This window comes from Taudactylus pleione, unplaced genomic scaffold (genome assembly GCF_031769625.1).
Source record: "Taudactylus pleione unplaced genomic scaffold, aTauple2 ptg000201l, whole genome shotgun sequence".
Classification (NCBI taxonomy): Eukaryota; Metazoa; Chordata; class Amphibia; order Anura; family Myobatrachidae; genus Taudactylus; species Taudactylus pleione.
In genome coordinates, this window is record NW_028284603.1 from 18949081 (window position 1) to 18968539 (window position 19459).

General features: G+C 41.4%; 1 protein-coding gene across 2 annotated transcripts in view; it reads right to left on the reverse strand.

Annotated features, from left to right (window-relative positions):
- PLEKHH2 (pleckstrin homology, MyTH4 and FERM domain containing H2) overlaps positions 1 to 19459 on the reverse strand; it is a 237060-nt gene that overhangs the window by 77250 nt on the left and 140351 nt on the right. For both annotated transcript variants that reach the window (XM_088477523.1, XM_088477522.1), the window contains exons 4-7: positions 7350 to 7499; positions 6022 to 6105; positions 5230 to 5311; positions 1532 to 1702 (exon numbers count right to left, since the gene is read on the reverse strand). In XM_088477523.1, the coding sequence (XP_088333649.1) occupies positions 1532 to 1702; positions 5230 to 5311; positions 6022 to 6105; positions 7350 to 7499 (487 nt within the window). The remainder of the gene's footprint in view (positions 1 to 1531; positions 1703 to 5229; positions 5312 to 6021; positions 6106 to 7349; positions 7500 to 19459) is intronic.

Sequence of the window (19459 nt, forward strand, 5' to 3'; positions counted from 1 at the left end):
CTTAGCCTGGTTTGTTCCTGCCCTTTGATATTACATTCAAATGTATACAGGGAAATATGGCTTCTCAAAGAGGTCTATCAATATAAAGAGTTGCCCATTGGGCTCATTAGTTTTATTGCATAAGATGCCTCTTTTGTTTGATGATAACATTGGCTATGCCATCTTGTGCATGTTCATAACAGTGTAATGGTTAGCATTACTGCCTCACAGCACTGAGGCCGTGAATTCGATACCCACTACGGCCCTGTGTGGAGTTTGTATATTCTCCCTGTGCTTGTGTGGGTTTCTTCCGGGTACTCCGGTTTCCTCTCACACTCCAAAAATATTGTGGTAGGTTAATTGGCTCCCAACAAAAAAATTAACCCTAGTGTGTGAGCATGTGGTAGGGAACATAGGGCCTGATTCAGAGCCGGACGCTCTGACCAGAGTGCTCGCTCTGAATCAGGGCCCTCCTACCTAAACTTGGAGCGGCCTCTTGGACGCTCGCATAGCTGTGGGTTACAACCCACAGCTTATGCGAGCGTCCATGATGATGGTCGCGATGGTCGAGACCGTCGCGACCATCGGGCTTGCGACGAGACCCTGCGGTAGGGTCTCGCTGCCGCAAGCCCTGGAGTGATTTTGGCTCTATCACAGACAAAATCACTCCCACTGACATCACTAGTGATGTCAATGGGGCCGGACCCAGACGGTAGGCATTCCCATGGGAATGCCTCCGTCTGGGCAGCCACGCCCCGGCACGCCCACCAAAGGGGGCGTGCTGTCACTCACCATCGACAGCACGCCCCCTTTGGTGCGAGACCCTGAGCAACGGCTTCCCCGTCGCTCGCCGGGTCTCGCGCATGCCCACGACGTAGCAGCCTCCGTCGTGCGCATGCGCATTCGGGTACCATCGACCCCCTTGCGAGCGTCCTCGCTTCCCTTAGGTGGAACCTTTGATAGCTAACGGATGAAACACGGCACGTTTTTCAGAGGTTTACAGATTATGCGCAAGTCTGCTATGTGTTCTGCAACATTTAATAATAAAAGTTATTTTTCCATTACACAGCATTTTTAACAAAATAAAACAGCCAGGACTTCGCAATATATCCTCTATAGTGGTGCCAGGCACCTTGACTTCGGCCAAAGCACATGGGTTTTCATCAAGCAATATGTAGATGTGAAGGAGTGAATGCACCTGTAAGGTGTTGGGGGAAGGTTAAGGGCGTTTCCTGCAAAATATTAGTACACCCACTGTACTCTTGTTTTCACTATAGCAGGGGAACCTCAAACTCAGGGTTCTCTCTATTATAGTGTAATCCAGCCCAGGATTTCTAAACCTAGGTCTGGTTGAGAATATTGGGAGGGGCCAGATTGCCCATTTTTATTTTTACTTGTAATTTAAACAGTACCAGCTTGTGACATAAGGGATAGCTGTGGGGTCACTTTTATTTCTTTCCCATTTGCGGTATTAACTGCAATATTGCAAAATTGTATCCAATAGCGGCAGTGTAAATTTCTGAGGTTCATATACTATTTTTTATCTTTTTACCGTCATTAAGATCTGTGGCTTCATTGGGATATTTGTGGTTTTCTTCTCTCTTTGGATCCAGCTGTGGACTCTTTGCTCTGTTTTGAAAGCACCCAAAGGTCAAACTGCTCAGACGCTGGCCCTCCACTTGCTTAGGTGTGGAACAGACTGGAGATTTTTTACCTCTCCCCTCTAGGAAATATTCATGCATTAGTGATACGCATATAAATAACATGACGAATTTATAATTCCATTGAATTCAAGTCTTAGTTAATATGCTTTAGGTGAACATTTCAAAGATATTTTAATTAAGCAAAGTATTATTTTGGACATTAAAGAACATTTGTGATAGCTATTATTGATGAGGTCACCCTTTCCTTCAACAGCCCTTGGGAAAAAGCCTATAACACCTAGTAATTATCCTACACTACATGGCCAATAGTATGCTTTCATCAGCCTCGTATCTTGGGACTGACAGCAGATGCAGGGAAATCTTTCTCATCATACACATTGGGACAAGGGACTCTCATCAATTATTCTCGGCCGACGGGCAAATAATCAACAGCAGATCTCTATTCCAGCTAAATGAGTATGCTTTCATAACTAACTATATACAATCCTCAGAATAACCAATGATAAGTTGAGATACGTGCATTCTGTCACCTGTCAGTCTTATCTGAGGTATACTTTCAACTTAAAGGTTGATTTATTGCTTGTAGTCTGCCGCTGTGCATCATACACTATATGAACAATTGAACTAGAATGATATATGCTATAAACGGTATCAAGGAGCTATATATATAACTCCATGCCGGAAAGTCTCTTTCATCTTACAAATTGTGAGAGTAACATTAATAGGGATTAACACTGAATACTAATCTGTATGTGATTACTGGCAGAACCTAGTTAACACTAGGATATGATCTTTATTTAATAAGTCTTCTTCCTTTCCTTATTTTCTGTCTGTGATATTTTTGACTCTTGGGGAGCACCGCCGAACAAAATTATACATGATTATAGTCTTGTAGAGTTAATGGTGCCGTTTACTAGACATTGATGATATCTTTGGCTACATATCTTGTATCACATCGATTAACTGTGTGAATCTACCTGTGCACTGACCACTCCCTATATTTCATATAGTCACCCTTTCCTTCAACAGCCCTTGGGAAAAAGCCTATAACACCTAGTAATTATCCTACACTACATGGCCAAAAGTATGTGGACAGCAGAACATCACACCCATATGTGCTTGTTGAACATCTCATTCCAAAACCATGGGCATTAAAATGACATTGGTACCCTCAGCTGCTACAACAGCCTCTATTCTTCTGGGAAGGCTTTCCAATACATTTTTAAACATGGCTGTGGGAGTTCATACTGTATCTTTTCAGTCACAAAAGTATTAGTGATGTCCGGCATTGATGCTGAGTGATAAGGCCTAGACCAGGGGTTGAGGTCAGGGATCCTATACATGTTAGTCAAGTTCTTCCATACCAAACTCGTCAAGTCAAATTCTTCCATACCAAACCATTTTTTTATGGTCCTTGCATAGCACAAGGGGGCTACTCCGGGATCGGGATTGGTGGAATCCCGTGATTTTGGCCAAAAAATGTCCGGGATTGAATCCCGGGATTGGAAGCTTCCAATCTCGATCACAGAATTGGCCATAAATGGGTTATTTTTTTTAGATGCCGGGCAGCGCTGAGCACCTCCAGCAGAGTGCTCAGACGATCCCCGGCTCCCCCTTCCCCCAGCAGTGCACACTGCGCAGCATGACGTGAGGACACAGGTCATGCTGCGCAGCCCAACGCCGACTGGCACGGCCTTCCACCCTCTACAGGACACCGCTGCAGAAAGCCTCACCGCCCACCGCCAAAAGTCCTCGCCGCCCCTCTGTAAGTCACTGTGAGGACTAGGCAGGGAGCATTTTTTTTAAAAAACCAACTCAATTGAGTTTTTTTCAATTCCGGATCCCGGGATTGAAAAAAATACCTGGGATTGGCCTCCCTACTGGAAATAAGGAGCCCATTCCAAACCATGGCAAAGTTGGCAGTATGTATTTGGGCAGAATTCATCGGTCAGACTTCCTGATGTTGAAGGTTGATTAGTCAATTCAGAGAGCAACTTTTAATGGCTCCACAGTCCAATGGCGGTATGCTTAGCTTCACTCCAGATGATGATTGGTGATTGAGAATGGTGATCTGAGGTTTGTGTGCGGCTACTTGGCCATGGAAAACTAATCAAAGTAGCTGCTGATGAACACTTCTTGTGCTGTTGTTGCTTCCAGAGGCAATTTAGAACTTGGTAGTGGGTGCTACAACTGAGGACAATACTTTTATGCACTATGGTCTTATGCATTCATTGTTACCTATCTGAAACCATGTTTGGTATATCGATTTGTGGCTGGGCTGCTGTTGCTCCTGCCCATGTTGAAAGCTATTGATTTTTTCAGTATGACTCTATCTACTTCTAATGCTTGACTATGGAGATTGCATAGCTGTATGCTTGAATTTATGCACCTGTCAGCAACGAGTGTGGCTGAAATGGCCAAACACCCTAATTAGAAAGGGTGTCCACATAATTTTGTCAATGTAAATTACTTGCATACAGTACCAATCATTAGAACAATGTTGTTCAAATTGCATCTCCATACAGTGTTCTATAATATATTGATAGATAGATAGAAAGAAAATAAAAGAAGTAAAAAGAAGAAAAGATGAATGAAGAAGAAAATAATTAGGATATAAGAAGAAAAAAAGATGAAGGAGAAAGTCACATCAAAGTGAAGAAAAAAGTTCAAGAACAAAGACATAGAAAAAGGAACAACGAATGCAGAAGAATGACAAGACCTAGGGGTATAGTTACTAAAGTGAGAGTTTTTAGAAATGCTATGGGCAACATCTCTACTTCTAAAAACTCTAACTTTAGTAAATATACCCCCTGGCCTCAACCAGAGCCAAGGGCATAACTATAGATGTCCCAGACCATGCAACTTTTACAGTGTCCAGAGTCATAGGCACACCAGAAAACAAATCAGTGACATGATACATATTTCTGGAGTTGGGTCTTTCTTTCCCTGTGCATTTGTATAATCTAAATATTAACCTGATGAATGTTTCCTATGAGAAGTGTCACATACCTCACAGTATTCAGATTCTACACTTAGACCAGTCTACTTATCCTCTCAAACCAACCCCCAATCAGTATGTGCCAATTCCATTTGCAGTGAGTGGCCGTTTTCCTGGCACACCACACCCATCCTAGCTTCCAAAAACCATTATTGCTCAGCAAACATCTGAGCTTTTTGGAGGTATGATTTTATGATTTTTATGTTGTCTCCTTGCCTAATTCAGCATTCAGTACAGTTCCCATTGCCTTAAGGGAAACAAAGACCACAATGCAACTTTAATGTGATAACTTACAGGACGTTTATTACTGTATGTAAAATAATATAACACGTTCCCAAAATTACAACTTCAACTTTAATATATTCTGTTCTATAAACGTCTGAACTGTTTTTCTTACACTGTGACTATAATTTTGCGAATCAATAGAAGGCATGACTGCAAGTATTCACATTTAAATGCATTAAAAACTATACCGCCTTATATTAAAGTAGAATATGTTTTCCTTGGCAATTTCACACCATAATATTCTTGAAAATATCACATAAACAAAATAAATTATATAGGATAACAGGTACCAACCATCATTACCTTGTGGCCTGGAACGCAGGGCAATTATTTCTTCGCTGTAGCTTTTGTTAATAAACCGGAGATTTTGATTTTCAATTTCCAGCTAAATAAAAATTATATTTTTCACTTAATATGAATGAACAATAACAAAGATCTCTTTTTGGTTTAGTTTTTGCAAATTGATGATCATTGATGCAATTATTAATGTTATGGTCACATTTACACATGGAGACAGCCATGTTGTGTTTGCCTTATGGTTCAGTGATATTAGAATATCCTAATAAACTTGTCAGTGGAATTCTAAAGAATCTTAATTGTTCCTGCAAAATGGCTGCCTACCACTATGGAAAGATGAAAGGGAAATTTTAGATTTTCACAAGTAAGCTACATTTTATTTAACTGAAACTGAGGGATACAAATGGTACCTTATCCCAGATCATAGTCACCATTTATACTAAAACATACATTTAGCATAACAAAACTATTTGGAGTCTCCTACTGTTGGTTCACTTTGTTAGAGAACATGACAAAGAAGGAAACAGATAACTTTTCATCCTGTTAATCACTTTTTAAAGACACAGTAAGCTATTTTTTTAATTATTTTTTTATTTTTCCTAATGCAAATATTATGTTTGTTGATTGATTGTATAAAGAGATGACATAGAAAAAATCATAGAAAAAATTGAGGATGTCTTGAACGACAGTATTTAGAACCATGAAAATTAGAATTGCTATTATCTATAATATGTAATGTACTGTATAGATACCTTTTTACCGATATTTCAACAATTACACTATTGTTTTAGTACATACCTCTCTCAACTTTCCTGTCACCCAATCTTTAATTTTTGCTGCTTTATCTTCTATCATTTTTGCTTCTTGCATCCGTATTTGCTTCTAAAAAGATAAATGAAGAACAGCAAATGTATGTCAACCCTGCATACCCTACTACAACGCCATTATACAGCTACATTTCCTTTTAATATGTATATATATATATATATATATATATACATATACAGTATATAATACAAGCTACATCACTATTTCCTTTTGTATGAAACAATTTTCCCATCTAGATGCAAAGCAAAACATCCAATTAATTAAGTAATTATTAACATAATTGTTTTGTTGTTTCTTAATAAAGGAATTGTAAAAAAAAAAAAAACACAGTAAAATTGTAATTGAGAAAAACAAATAAACAATAAAATAATATATAATTATGTTCACCAAAATACAACCAAACATGTAAAAAAATACAAGTGCATAAACTGTTACCTGGATGAAGTAAACATATAAAAGTATATTATAGTTTCAGTGTTTGTGTGTGCAAACAGGATATGTGTCGAGGGCCCCAAGCTCAGCTCGGGAGTCCAACACTATAATGAATCATTTGAATTTTGGGGGATATTATTAACATAAGCTCACATTAAAATAAAGTAATTTCTGTTGCTTATCCCAGATAACCGTATGAGCACCTCATGCTGTGCTGATCGATAGCATCTGCACCTGGGCTGTCTAATACGGGGTGATTAAGTGGCAATGGGGGGGGGACTTTTGAAGGTGGCCCAGAACAGCCAGGGGGAAGGGAACAACTGACTAACCTAGAGGCTTTCCACTTACTGAGTCCAGGCCTTCCAGGGGTTGCACCTACACCCAAACACAGCATACTCACAGTTGCCCACGCCCCCTCAGTAACAGGCCCCAACAAAACTCCTGGCTCTATCGCTAACCATGAGGAACATGAAATTGTACTGAGATGTTGGTTAAGTATTCACCTGATACGGGGACCCATCATATATTCTGCTGCCCAGTATTCCATTGCATCTAAAACAAACCCTGGTTTACTTAGTGACTATCTATAGACTCACCATTTCAAGCATGTAGTTCTTTACATAATACAGTGAAATATTACAGGGTGTGCAGTCACTACGGGTCCTGGTCCGGGTGTGTGGTGCCAGACATTGCCAGGTTTCCATCCCTCTCTCCATTCCCTCTGTGGCCACCACTCGGCTCTGTTGGTGCATCCTCATGAGTCCCCAGCTTTGCTTTTTTAGAGAGCAGAACAGGGGCCCTGGAGACTGTGCTATGGGGCCCGGCAATGCAGTGTTCCGCCACTGATACAGTAACCAATTTCTCACCTGCTCCTCGAGGTCTTGTTCCAAGCACTGGATAATGTCATCTTTCTCCTGCACCAGTACTTCCAGTTCTTGGCTCTTTTTGTACCATCTTGTCTCGGATTCACTGGTCTGGACATCAGCCGCTTTGAGCTTTTCTTCCATGATTTGAACCTAATAATGTCAGTAAATGTTATAGCTCTAAAAAGTTATTAATTAACCATGCATGTTAGTGTAATATATTAGTAAATGTAAAGAATTACAGAGCACAGAAAAGTAATGGGTAGCAGAAAATGTAGTTTAGAAATAAAAATGAAATAAGCAGAAATCATTGAAAGTAACAATTGTTTCCTATCTTATGCACATTTGGTAAAGAATTACAGTCATGTGAAAAAGAAAGAACACCTTCTTACAGACCTGTGTCTTTACATAAATGCATATAAATAACAGTCATCTAGTCATCACTAAGGCTGGGTACACACTGACAGAGATATTGGCCATTCAATTGATCGGCCAATATCTCTGGTGCCCGTCGGCCAGTGTGTACCAGCGATATGTCTGTGAACGACATCGATCACAGACATATCGCGTCAGCTGTGCTGCACAGCCTATGCCCAATATATCTGCAGATATATCTGTCCATCGGCAAATGTGTACGGGCGAGGGGGTCGCGGCGCGGACCGGGGGTCCACTGCTGCCTGGAAGATGATGTTCATTCAGTGTACATGAACGGCCATCATCTACAGATATATCTGCAGGTCACACGATTTGCAGTGTGTACCCAGCTTAAAGCCTAAAATCTGATAAATGTAATCTCATGTGATGAATGGGAATTTTACCATGGGTACAGCTGCTTCAAAACAAAATAGCAATAATATGTCAATGGATTACACTGGTTTCCCCTGATATAGGTAATAATAACTGAATGTCCGCACATGAGAATTAAAGTAGTTAAAAGTTTACTCCAAATATTCATAAGAAAAAAATGATAACAATAAACAGCCTGGAAGCCGCCATTTTGTGTTAAAGCATAAGTTGAAAATGCATTTACATAGGTTTCCATCCTGAATCCCTTAACTCATTCTGGTATTTATTCACTATCAGACTAACTAAAATATTGCATCTTCATAATTATTCATAGCACGTCACTTCAATACAGTCTGCCGGAGATTGGTCTTTACGTCCGTCATCCTTAGCTCTTCACATCAATTAAGTTATTTCTCTTTAGTTGTCAACTTCAGGATTTTCAATCATGGTCTTATCGACACCTGTGTGCAGGGTCGGACTAGCCCACAGGTGTAAAGGGGAAATCCCCGGTGGGCCCCACTGCCTGAGGACCCCAACCCCCTCCTCTAGGGGCCAATAACTTTTTGGAGCAGACTCATGGATGAGCTTGGGTACTTGGTTTGTTTCTATGGAAACTACACCAAAATTCGCCTTCCGGGACAATTTAAAGTGGGTGGGTCTGATTTACCCTTGTTCCCTCCTTTAGAAAGGGCCCCTGTTTTTTGCATGTCCTCTCTAATGGTTGACCAAGTCCCTCTGTGGTGGAAGTCTACACCCACTCTGGTGGCTGGCTACACCTCTTAAGCTTCGGCCCCTGCCACTGCATTCCCTGGTGGGCCCTTTATGTCCCAGTCCTACACGGCCTGCGTGAGCTATTAATAATAATTTCAGTAACTACATGAAAAAAATATTTAATTGGTTGCAGAAATAGATCTTATTCAAATTCTATAATGGTTGTATCATCTAATTGTTACATAGAATCTATGGGCCATATTCAATTAGCCTGTGGGTTATTGGCTATAATTTATCGCTGATGACTTAATTTTCGCCTGTTTCACTTATCCCTATATTCAATTACAAAGACTTTTCGCAGGTGCGAAAAGTCTTTGTAAAAATAAATGGGGATAAGTTTTCACCACTGTTTAGGTGGCGAAAAAAGTGCAGAATTGGGGAATTGGGGTGCAGAGAAAAAAATAGCCTGCAGCCTTCAGAATACCCCTTTAATTTAATCTGTGTAAAAAAAAATTAAATTAATTCCTCAGGACACCCCAAAAAATGTACTTTAATTTTAGGTAGCATTCCCGCTAGGCTGTTTTAGCGGGGCGCCGTGCCCTGCCCTATTTCTGAAGGGCAGAAAACACCCTGCCCTCCAGCGCAGCAGCCCACTGAGACTGCCTGCGAGATCTGTCTCCACCCATTGGTTCACAGTGTCCTGCGGGTGGTGATAACGGCGATGCAGCGGTCACCACAGGTGAATGGATCATCCATTCACTGTGACCGCAGTGCATGGGGGCTGCCCGGCATGTCCGTAAGTGACGGGCACACCCCCAGTAGTGATGAAGAGGGGACGCATTATAAAGACGCCCCCTTTTCTTTGGCCAAGCCCCCTATTCAGGCGTGGCCAGAAGTGCCCTAGCTCTAGGTCCGGTGCCCTGCCTGCTGCCGGACCTAGAGTGTACACTATTTAGGCGTGAACAAAATGTTGGGGAACAAAACTTAAAAACTAGCGAAATATCCTCAGGAGGGGTCCCCGTGTAAGCGGCAGGTGTTTTCTAGAATGCGGGTGGTTGCAGCAGGTGCATTTTTTAAGAATATTTAAAAATCATTTTATGGATTTAAAAATATGCTTGCATCCATTTTCATGTACCTCAAGTATGATGGGACTAGTTATTTAAAAAATAAATAAATAAATAAATAAATAAAAGATAAATGCTATTCTTCACCCCTTCTTCACAGGCACATTTATGCACCTGCCGCGGCTATTTAAAAACCCCAATTATCTTCAGCAGGCCAAATTGGGGCCATAGTGATCCCCCATGTCGGACCATCTTTAGGTGTCCCGAAAATTGACAGGACTTTTACATACTTACCTTTCCGCGGGTTCCCGTTTTCGGTGGATCCAAACTGAATACGTGGATAAGCGGGCCATAACGTTATCCCTGCAGAAACCTCCGATGATGGCGAAAAGTCCTAGCTCGGACTTTTCATCTCAAATTGAATATGGCCCTATATCTGTTTTACCAGTTAAATATATATTGACTGGTATTTTAACTTTATGCAAATGCTATTCATATGATGATTATATCTTAATCATATATAATGTTGAATTTTACACTGATCTTAATCACACTGTATATAATGTTGAATTTATACTGATCTCTAATTGTTTCTGGGAATGTCAGCTCTTTGTCTCTTTCTCCTTTGGCATAATACCAATTTCTCTTGGATAGTTTTCTTCTCAAATATAAGATAAAACCATACTTGCCTACCCCTCCCGATTTGGTCGGGAGCCTCCCGAAAAGCGGGTGCCGCTCCCGACCTTCCGGGAAGGCAGGCAATCCTCCCGGCTAACGCCCGCCCCTCCTATCCCCCCCGCAATTACCTTTTAAACCCCCGTAGCGGGGGGGGGCGGTGACGCGATTCACGCTGGATCACATCATTTTGGCTCCACCCCTGCTCCACAATGCCTGTAATATCGGCATTGTGTGGCGGGGCGGGGCAAAATGACGCGATTACGTGGTCCCGCCCACAAATACACGTCTCCTGGCCGGCCCCACCTCCTTGTACTGGCCATGCCCCCCCTGTGATGCCGATCTGGCTGCTCTCTTCCGGAAGGGACAGCCAGAAAGTCGGCAAGCAAGGACAAACACCTAACAAATTGTATCATCAACTTATGTGAACGTGTATATGAATAACAACGTTTATTGGCATTCTAATATATTCTCCAATGAAGTCAAATATAAAACAAAGACTTTTCTGTCTTACAATTAGTAGAATATGTGGGACAAAGGTAACATTACTTGTTAGTATAGATATACTGTATGAAAAACAAGATGGAGTCTATAAGGTTGAAACCCTTTTGTATTCAACCATACATAATGAATATGTTAATTTTACATTTTTATAATGACACAAATCAGACATGGATTATGTAATTATTGTAGATAAATAGATAATGCAGGTAATATGTAAAATATCCAACATGCACGCTGCAGGTGCGCGACCTATTGGGAATATGTGGTGTGAATCTCACCTGTAGGACATCTGAGGGAATTAAGCAACAGTGGTCTATTAGGATGGGCTACAAATTTAAGTGATGTCCGATGTAATGTAAAGCTAGGTCTAGCTAATATATGGCTAAATGTGCTTAGCATATATTTTCACTTTAACGTATGTACTATATAATGAGTAATACTGTAAATTAATACTGTAGATTATATAATACTATATATTGAGACTAGAGATTTATCAAACCTTCTAAAGAGGACAAGTGGAGGTGTAGCCATAGCAGCCAATCAACTTACAGTGTACAGTACACGGATATGCGCCAATGAGTCCCCTTCTCCTCAATGGGGACATTCTAATGGAGGTAGAGTAGAGTGAAGGCGTGTTGTTGCCATACTTGCCGACAATGTGACTGCCTCCTCCGGGCTAATTTGGGGGCAGATCGGGAGCGTGAATGTGCGAACGCATCATCGCGGCCACGCCCCCGGCACACAATGCCAAGATTCCCGGCATTGGGCAGCCGGGGGAGGGGCCACGATGACATGAATCGCGTCATCGGCACCAACAGACTGCCACTTATAAGGGGTAAGTGGACGCCGGAGCAGGGGCAGGGGGTGCGGGCCGCCCTCCCGTGAGACTTTCACAATCTTCCGGGGTGCTCCCGACCATTTCAGGAGAGTAGGCAAATATGCAATGGTGAACACATGCAGACTTGGGGCTTTATTTGCAACCAGGAAGATAAAAAATGCTAGGGGAGACGAGACCCGAAAAGCTGCAGCCTACCTCACCAAAAGAGATCTTTTCCTGGATATAAAAAAGAGAAGACTCATCCTCCCATGATTAATTTGAATTATAAATGGTCACCATTTAACTAGAAGAAATTACACATTGTGTATTATTTTTATTTGCATGTGTACACAAGAAATCTGGGTTGGATGACCACAAAAGAAAAATTCCACAGGGAAACTATCAACATTTGCGGATAAGTATTTTCCCGAATTGTTCCCTCGCTTGACACTAAAGACAGCGCTTTTCCCACACCTAACTGTTATTTATTCAATATTTATTTACAAGCTGCTGCTTCCGGGCGTGTTGCAGGTGAAAATGTTCACCTGCAACCCGACGGGAAGCAGCAGCTTCGTACCCCTGAGAGAGAGACGGAAATCTGCTTGAAAAACCTGCACCATTTGCAAAGGGTCAGAACTAGGTGTAATACCGGCGGAAGATGGTCACGGGCAGTAGTAAGCCACTTGTGACTGGCTGATGTGTGAACTCCCCTGGAACTAGATTGGTGCTTCCTTTCCCACCTGGAACGCTGCATTTGGGCGAAATGTAGGTGAAAATAAGCTCTTTATTGTGTCATTTACATCTGATTTTGCACCGTAATCTGCATCAGCCCCTATGTGAGATATATTTAGTTCAAAATGTATTTTATTGTTTATAAATGAAAGTTTACTGCATATATTAGATGAATAACGATGTAAACACAAGTGTATAACTGTAAAATGAAATTATATATTTAATGCCATTCTTAAAATGTAATATGAATGTTGTAGTCATACGCTATGTATGAATAAATAAGAGAAAAATATGTTGCTTTATCTTTATTTATTCAACAACAAAAAAAGAGAACACGAAGAAGCCATGTGTGAGTTCATCAGTTTATTAGAGGCCTTTCATTACGTATTGCTCTTATATGGCCCGAGCCACAGGACTAGACTAGAGGATGGAAAGTACACGTGGAGGGGGGAAGTATTTGGGGGTGCTCACGGAACCTCTCTCTCCCAGTAAACTTACTTGTTTTTATTTTTAGCAAGTCCTCTGAGAAGGTGTAACATGGGGCTCGACTATTTAATGGACAACTTTTGCATATATATTTTAGTGGAAAGCATATTTTTGGGCGCTATTCTAAATAAGTAATCAGGATGATAAATATACAGTAGTGACACATCTAATAAAACACAGTCCTGAGATTGCCACAATGACATTATAAAAGAAAACTGGAGCTCATGGGAGTAGTATTTTACAAGAAAACCTGAATGTTGCAATTAACAAAGGCAGTGTTCCTAATGTAGGGAAGACTCTGAAGATTTATACTTTTCACTGTACGTATGTTTGAATCTAGACCCGCAATCATGCAAACGGTACAACAGATTATTTTTTACAGTCGCAGATTCCAAAAGTGAAATGTAGGTGGGCAGATATGTGGGCACCTATATATTGGAGGTGGACGAATAGGTGAATGTTTGAGTGAATAAATCCGTAGTTAAACCACTATGGGCCATATTCAATTTGGAGCGAAAAGTCCGATATCGGCGATAAAGTCATTTTCGCCATTTTCGGCGATGAAGTCATTTTCGCCATTTTCAATTATCCCCATATTCAATTTCAAAGACTTTTCACAGGTGCGAAAAGTCTTTGTGCAAAAACAGGGATAAGTTTTCACCACTGCAGAGGTGGCGAAAAAGAGTGCAGAATTGGGGTTTTGGGGTTGCGAATTAAAAAAAGTACCCTGCACCCTTTGGAATGTCCCCTTAAATTAATCTGTGTAAAAAAAAATTAAAAACATGCAAAGGACACCCCAAAAAAAGTGGCTTGATTTTGGGGGAAAAAAGAAAAAAAGTCAGGGGACAAACTTAAAAACTGGTGAACTTGACTGAAGGGGGGGTCCCCAAGTATGCGGCAGGTGTTTTCTAGAATGCGGGTATTTGCGGCAGGTGGATTTTTGAAGATTTTTTTTAAATCACTTTCGGAACTTTAAAATATGCTTGCTCCCATTTTCATGTACCCCAAATTTGATGGGACTAGTTATTTTTTCGAAAAAATAAAGCTAATTGCTATTCTTCACCACTTCTTCAAAGTCGCATTTATGCACCTGCCACGACTGTTTAAAAACCCCAACTACCTTCAGCAGTCCAAATCGGGGAGACTCATAGTGATCCCCCATGTCAGACCATCTTTTGGGGAGTGACAGGCTAATTTCCCCAAAAGTGACAGGACTTTACAATACTTACCTTTCCGCCGGGTCCCGTTTTTGCTGATTCCTAATTGAATACAGGGATAAGCGGGCACACATCCGATACTTTATCCCCTCCTAAAACGGTGATGATGGCGAAAAGTTCCGCCTTGGACTTTTCGCCTCAAATTGAATATGGCCCATAGTCTCCTGTTCATAAATGATCCCCACAGCACTTTAAGCTTTGTCTGTACCAATACCAAGCCAGATAACATGCAATAATACGGATGTTGGAAAATGGGAATGACATATGTGTATTATGGATTTATGTCAATAGCAGCAGTAATAATAATACATCTATATTGTATTTTACACTCCCACCCTCCTATTTTAATTCCTGCATGTATATACTATGGCAAATTGTGAAGCTTTCAAATATATTAGTGAACAGAAGCTTGACAGTAAGATTCCAGTGCTCCCTTGGACCTTTGCCAGGACATTTTTAAATACTCATGAAAGCTTCATATTTATTATGAGGAATCTCATATTAGTAAAACTAAATATATCCTTTTAAAGTCAAAACAAGGGGCTATTACATCTGTTGTGTGTGTGTGCCCTGTAACATTTCTAAAACATGCATTTCATTGTTTATCTGCCAAGGGAAGACGTTTACAGAGCCTAGCTATCTGACAAGTTTAACAGTAGAAAAGAATGAATTGTCCGAAGCTGTCAGCCATGGCCTGAGAGAGGACAGATCTGTGCTACTGTACATGACCTGCTTTGTAAAGAAAAATAATATAAACATTTCCCAATTCAGCTGTTTATATGTCATACTAACTTTGTCGGATTACATCATAGTTCCAATTATTTTGAAATAAATTTCCAAGAACAGTTTGCTGCTGACCAGCTGCGTCTAAGTAGTCCTCACTGATCTTGGTCATGGAAGTAATAAGTTATATTACTTATAAAGCCCAGAGAAGAAGATTATATGATAATTGTGTCTTATATACAGAATTACAGGGCCAGTAGAGTGGAATGGCCATGGGTACAGCCTTCTCCCACATGCACTGGTTATCTTATGGCAGGAGGCGGTATACTCTGATCCTCTTTCAGACTATAAGCGCCCTATTTGTTTGAAGCAATAATTGCAGGTTTATTAACTATGGGGACCATGTGTCATCAGGGTATTTGTGGCGAACCCTCTAGTCTCTCTATGGGGATTGAGAAATGGTAATTTTACCAAGCTTGTTGCAGGGCTGTAGCTCTGTGTCAGCCCGCTCCCTGAATATGTGGCATCATGATGTCATAATATAGTGGTGGGCTGCCAGGACCAAGCAGAAACTGCATGCCTGGAATGTCCTAATGATGCTCTGAGCAGCCCTATGGTGCCTCTCCCTATGCCATACGCTGCAGCAACGCTCGCCCACCCCTAGTTACAGACATGGCTTGTTGTAACTGGGACCTTATAGTAGAGATGAGTGGTTCAGTTTTACTCAGTTATTTTGGATCTCAAAAAGGGTATCATATTGCGGGTCCGGCTCTAACATGTTTTGGATAGCCAATAAGATAAATCTGAACTAATCTAAACTTGCATTATTTTGTTAAAAAGAACCGAATAAAACTCAAACTGCTCATCGCTACACCTTAAAGTAAACGTTATGGTGGCTTATAGTCTAGAGCAGTGGTTCCCAAACCTTTATGAATCGCAGCGCCCTAGAGTATCAGCATTGTTTTCACAGCACCCCTAAGCCAAAAGTTTGTTACTGAGAAAAAAATGATTAAGTAAATTGCGCTTACCTGTCATCTTCAGGTTCAGTTATGTGGTGGGGACAGGTTTGCGCTTCTGTTTGTCCACATATTTACATTACATTTACCATAAATAATTTGATTTGGTGCTGGACCACCAACCTAAGGCACCCCTGCAAGTGTCCCGAGGCACCCCAGGGTGCCATGGCGCACAGTTTGGGAACCACTGGTCTAGAGTATCAAACATTTGTTGCCAGAGAAGGAAATTAGTGGGTAAGCTGGACCAGGATCCATCAGTAAAGTGATACAGTTAAAGTTACTTTACTTTTTACTCTTTGCTAGGACAGGCTTTTATCAGAACCACTGTTGCGCCAAGAGATATTTGCTAAATTAAAATAATTTCTTATATTTTACAGGAACATTTTACAATAGATTCTAGCTCCCTGGGAGTGTGTGGCAGAGGATGACAGGGGCAGGCAGAGGGTGACAGGGGCAGGCAGAGGGTGACAAGGAGAGGCAGAGGGTTACAGTGGGAATCAGAGGGTGACAGGGGCAGGCAGAGGATGACAAGGAGAGGCAGAGGGTTACAGTGGGAATCAGAGGGTAACGGGCAGGCAGAGGGTGACAGGGGCAGGCAGAGGGTGACGGGCAGGCAGAGGGTGACAAGGAGAGGCAGAGGGTTACAGTGGGAATCAGAGGGTGACAGGGGCAGGCAGAGGCTGACAAGGAGAGGCAGAGGGTTACACTGGGAATCAGAGGGTGACAGGGGCAGGCAGAGGGTGACAAGGAGAGGCAGAGGGTTACAGTGGGAATCAAAGGGTGACAGGGGCAGGCAGAGGATGACAAGGAGAGGCAGAGGGTTATAGTGGGAATCAGAGGGTTACAGTGGAAAGCAGTGGGTGATAGGGGGAGGCAGTGTATGACGGGGGAGGTAGAAGATGATGGGGTGGCAGAGGATAACAGGGCGAGGCAGTGGATAACACAAGGTATCAGCGGGAAAAGTGCACAGTCCTGTATGATGCGGCCGCTATAGATGAAAGTAGCTGACCGCAAAGCAGATGGCTGGGGTGGAGACCTTTCCTAGAAAGGCCTCCTCAGGCGGCACCACAATGTGTGTAGTTTTGTCATGCTGTACACACAGTTTAGGTTGGCTCCACCTCCCTATGGTCTCAGCTGAGTCAGTCCGACCCAGGGGAGGAATGCAGATATCGTGTTCATATACACTGTCAAATATCAGTATATTGTCACAATATCTGAGGGTGTCAGCATGTACTGTAAGATAAATTATCTGTCGGTCAGACAGGCATTTTATCTGACAGAGTGTATGTCCAGCAATACACCTAACAGACAAGCCACTTGATCAAGGAGATTCGATGTGTCCTGGTGCTTCGAAAGTGCCACTCAAGTTGCCTAATTACCACCAGAACATGTTGAGAGTATACAACATGTGTCTAACAAAATGCCTTAGCTATGTCACTAATTGCAAGAGTGTTAACCGGCTGAATGAACAAAATGGCGGCTTCCGCTGTCTGTTTCAGGATCATTGCTGCCACTGATGTCACTCCTATTAGTCACTGGTGAGCTGAGAGGCTGCATTATCATGATTATTGGTTCAGTCCACATACATTCTTGCCACCTGCCTCCTGGATTAACATTTTTTAATTAAGTGGGTGGTGCCTTGTAATTAGATGCGATTTGCATTATTGCGCAATAGGAGAGAGAAATGATGATGCAAATCACAATATGGCCCCTCGCACTTGCTCCTCGCAGAGGAGGCCCAAAAAAACGTGTGTAGGAGACAAGCGCAGTATGGACACATTCTCTTATTTCAGTCATGTGAAATAATCTGCTGAATTATAGTAGAGAACACATTGTGATTTTAATGTACCTCCAAATTTCTGCTTTTCATTAAGCGTGAAGTCAAATTGTTCTATAAGGAAATTTCACAGCCTTTAAATGTGCAAAAATGTTCATCAGGAGCCAGAGTCCTGATTTCATTAATCAGGGAAGTAAGGCATCTGCCTGCCATGCGTACTTTGTATTAAGGACTTATCAATTCATAACATTCTGGGGTTAAAATAAGGTGAGAGGACTTATCCATTAACAGAGAACACATATGAAAACTGTATGCGTAGTGAGAATGGTGTTGGAAATGCAATGAGGTTATGCCGCCTCTGTTTAACTTGTGTGTAACTAACTTCTTTTTAGTACAACGCATTTGAGCCATTTAAAAAAAAACTGATTTGATTTTACAGCAATTTGGTATGGTTGGTTGAATTTTAAAGAGTCTTCGGAGTATAGATCACATATTACCTCTACGCCCCCTGTGACATAGTGACTTTCCCTTCCCTTTTTTTTTCTTTTTCTTTATCTCTTCTTACCAGATTTGTATCATTTATCTATTATATTTATTTTATTTTCATCTATATTATTTTATTAGTTATGTTTGTTTTTATTTTATTTAGCAATGTTGTGAAAGTACGGCTAGATATTAGTCTTTTTGGGACTTTTTTTTCCCATGTTTTTGTGAGTATGTTTATTCACTGATTTTGTATTGCTATTATTTTGTGTCTATGTAGGCCATTTTGTGCCATATATGTGCTATGCTACCTTTGTTTCAATAAAAACAGATTACACACACAAAAAAAGAAACTGATTTAATGTAGCTTGTCACTTTTTAACGACTATTGGTATCGAGTCTGCCCTCTTTAAAAATGCATTAGTGATATACATCATTTAGTATTCCATGCCAGCTATTCATCTCCTAGCATAAATGCATCTTGTAACATTTACACATATGTAAAAAAAAAACCATACTTTTTGCAAGGCATAGTAAGTGTGGTCATCAGCTAATTCAGTTTCTGAGGGACATCTTGCAGCCTCCTGATAGACAACGGAAAAGGTTTATTTTGTGTATTTTCAACTCCAATCAAGGGCCGTATTCAATTAGAGGCGAAAGGCCGTAATCGGTGAAAAAGTTTTGCCTATTGCTGCTTTTCGCCTGGTCGGAATTTATCTCCAAATTTTGCCGGAATTACCCGCGGCCGGCAATCCAAGTAGCAGGGTTAACCCTGCACGTCATCTCCTCTAGGTGAACATGTCCTCGGAGCTACAGGATCACAAGTACTCGGAGCAGCTAGGACAAGTCTGCAACTAAAAGGCAGAACCGCGGCTAATTGGATCCTTCCCCCCAGGGTGAGACTCTGTTTGTGATGCTGTACCTGTAGGAATACATGTCTGTGCACCATGCACCATACATGTCTACGCACCATTCTTCTTACAGCCAGAGTCATAATATGAGTGCAGTAACAGAAGAACCCATGTGTGGAATGTGTGTGAAATCACAAGCAGAGTGTAAGCTCACAAGTCTATTCATCATCACTTAATGATGCCCCAAAACTTTATTAACATTTTCACCTAC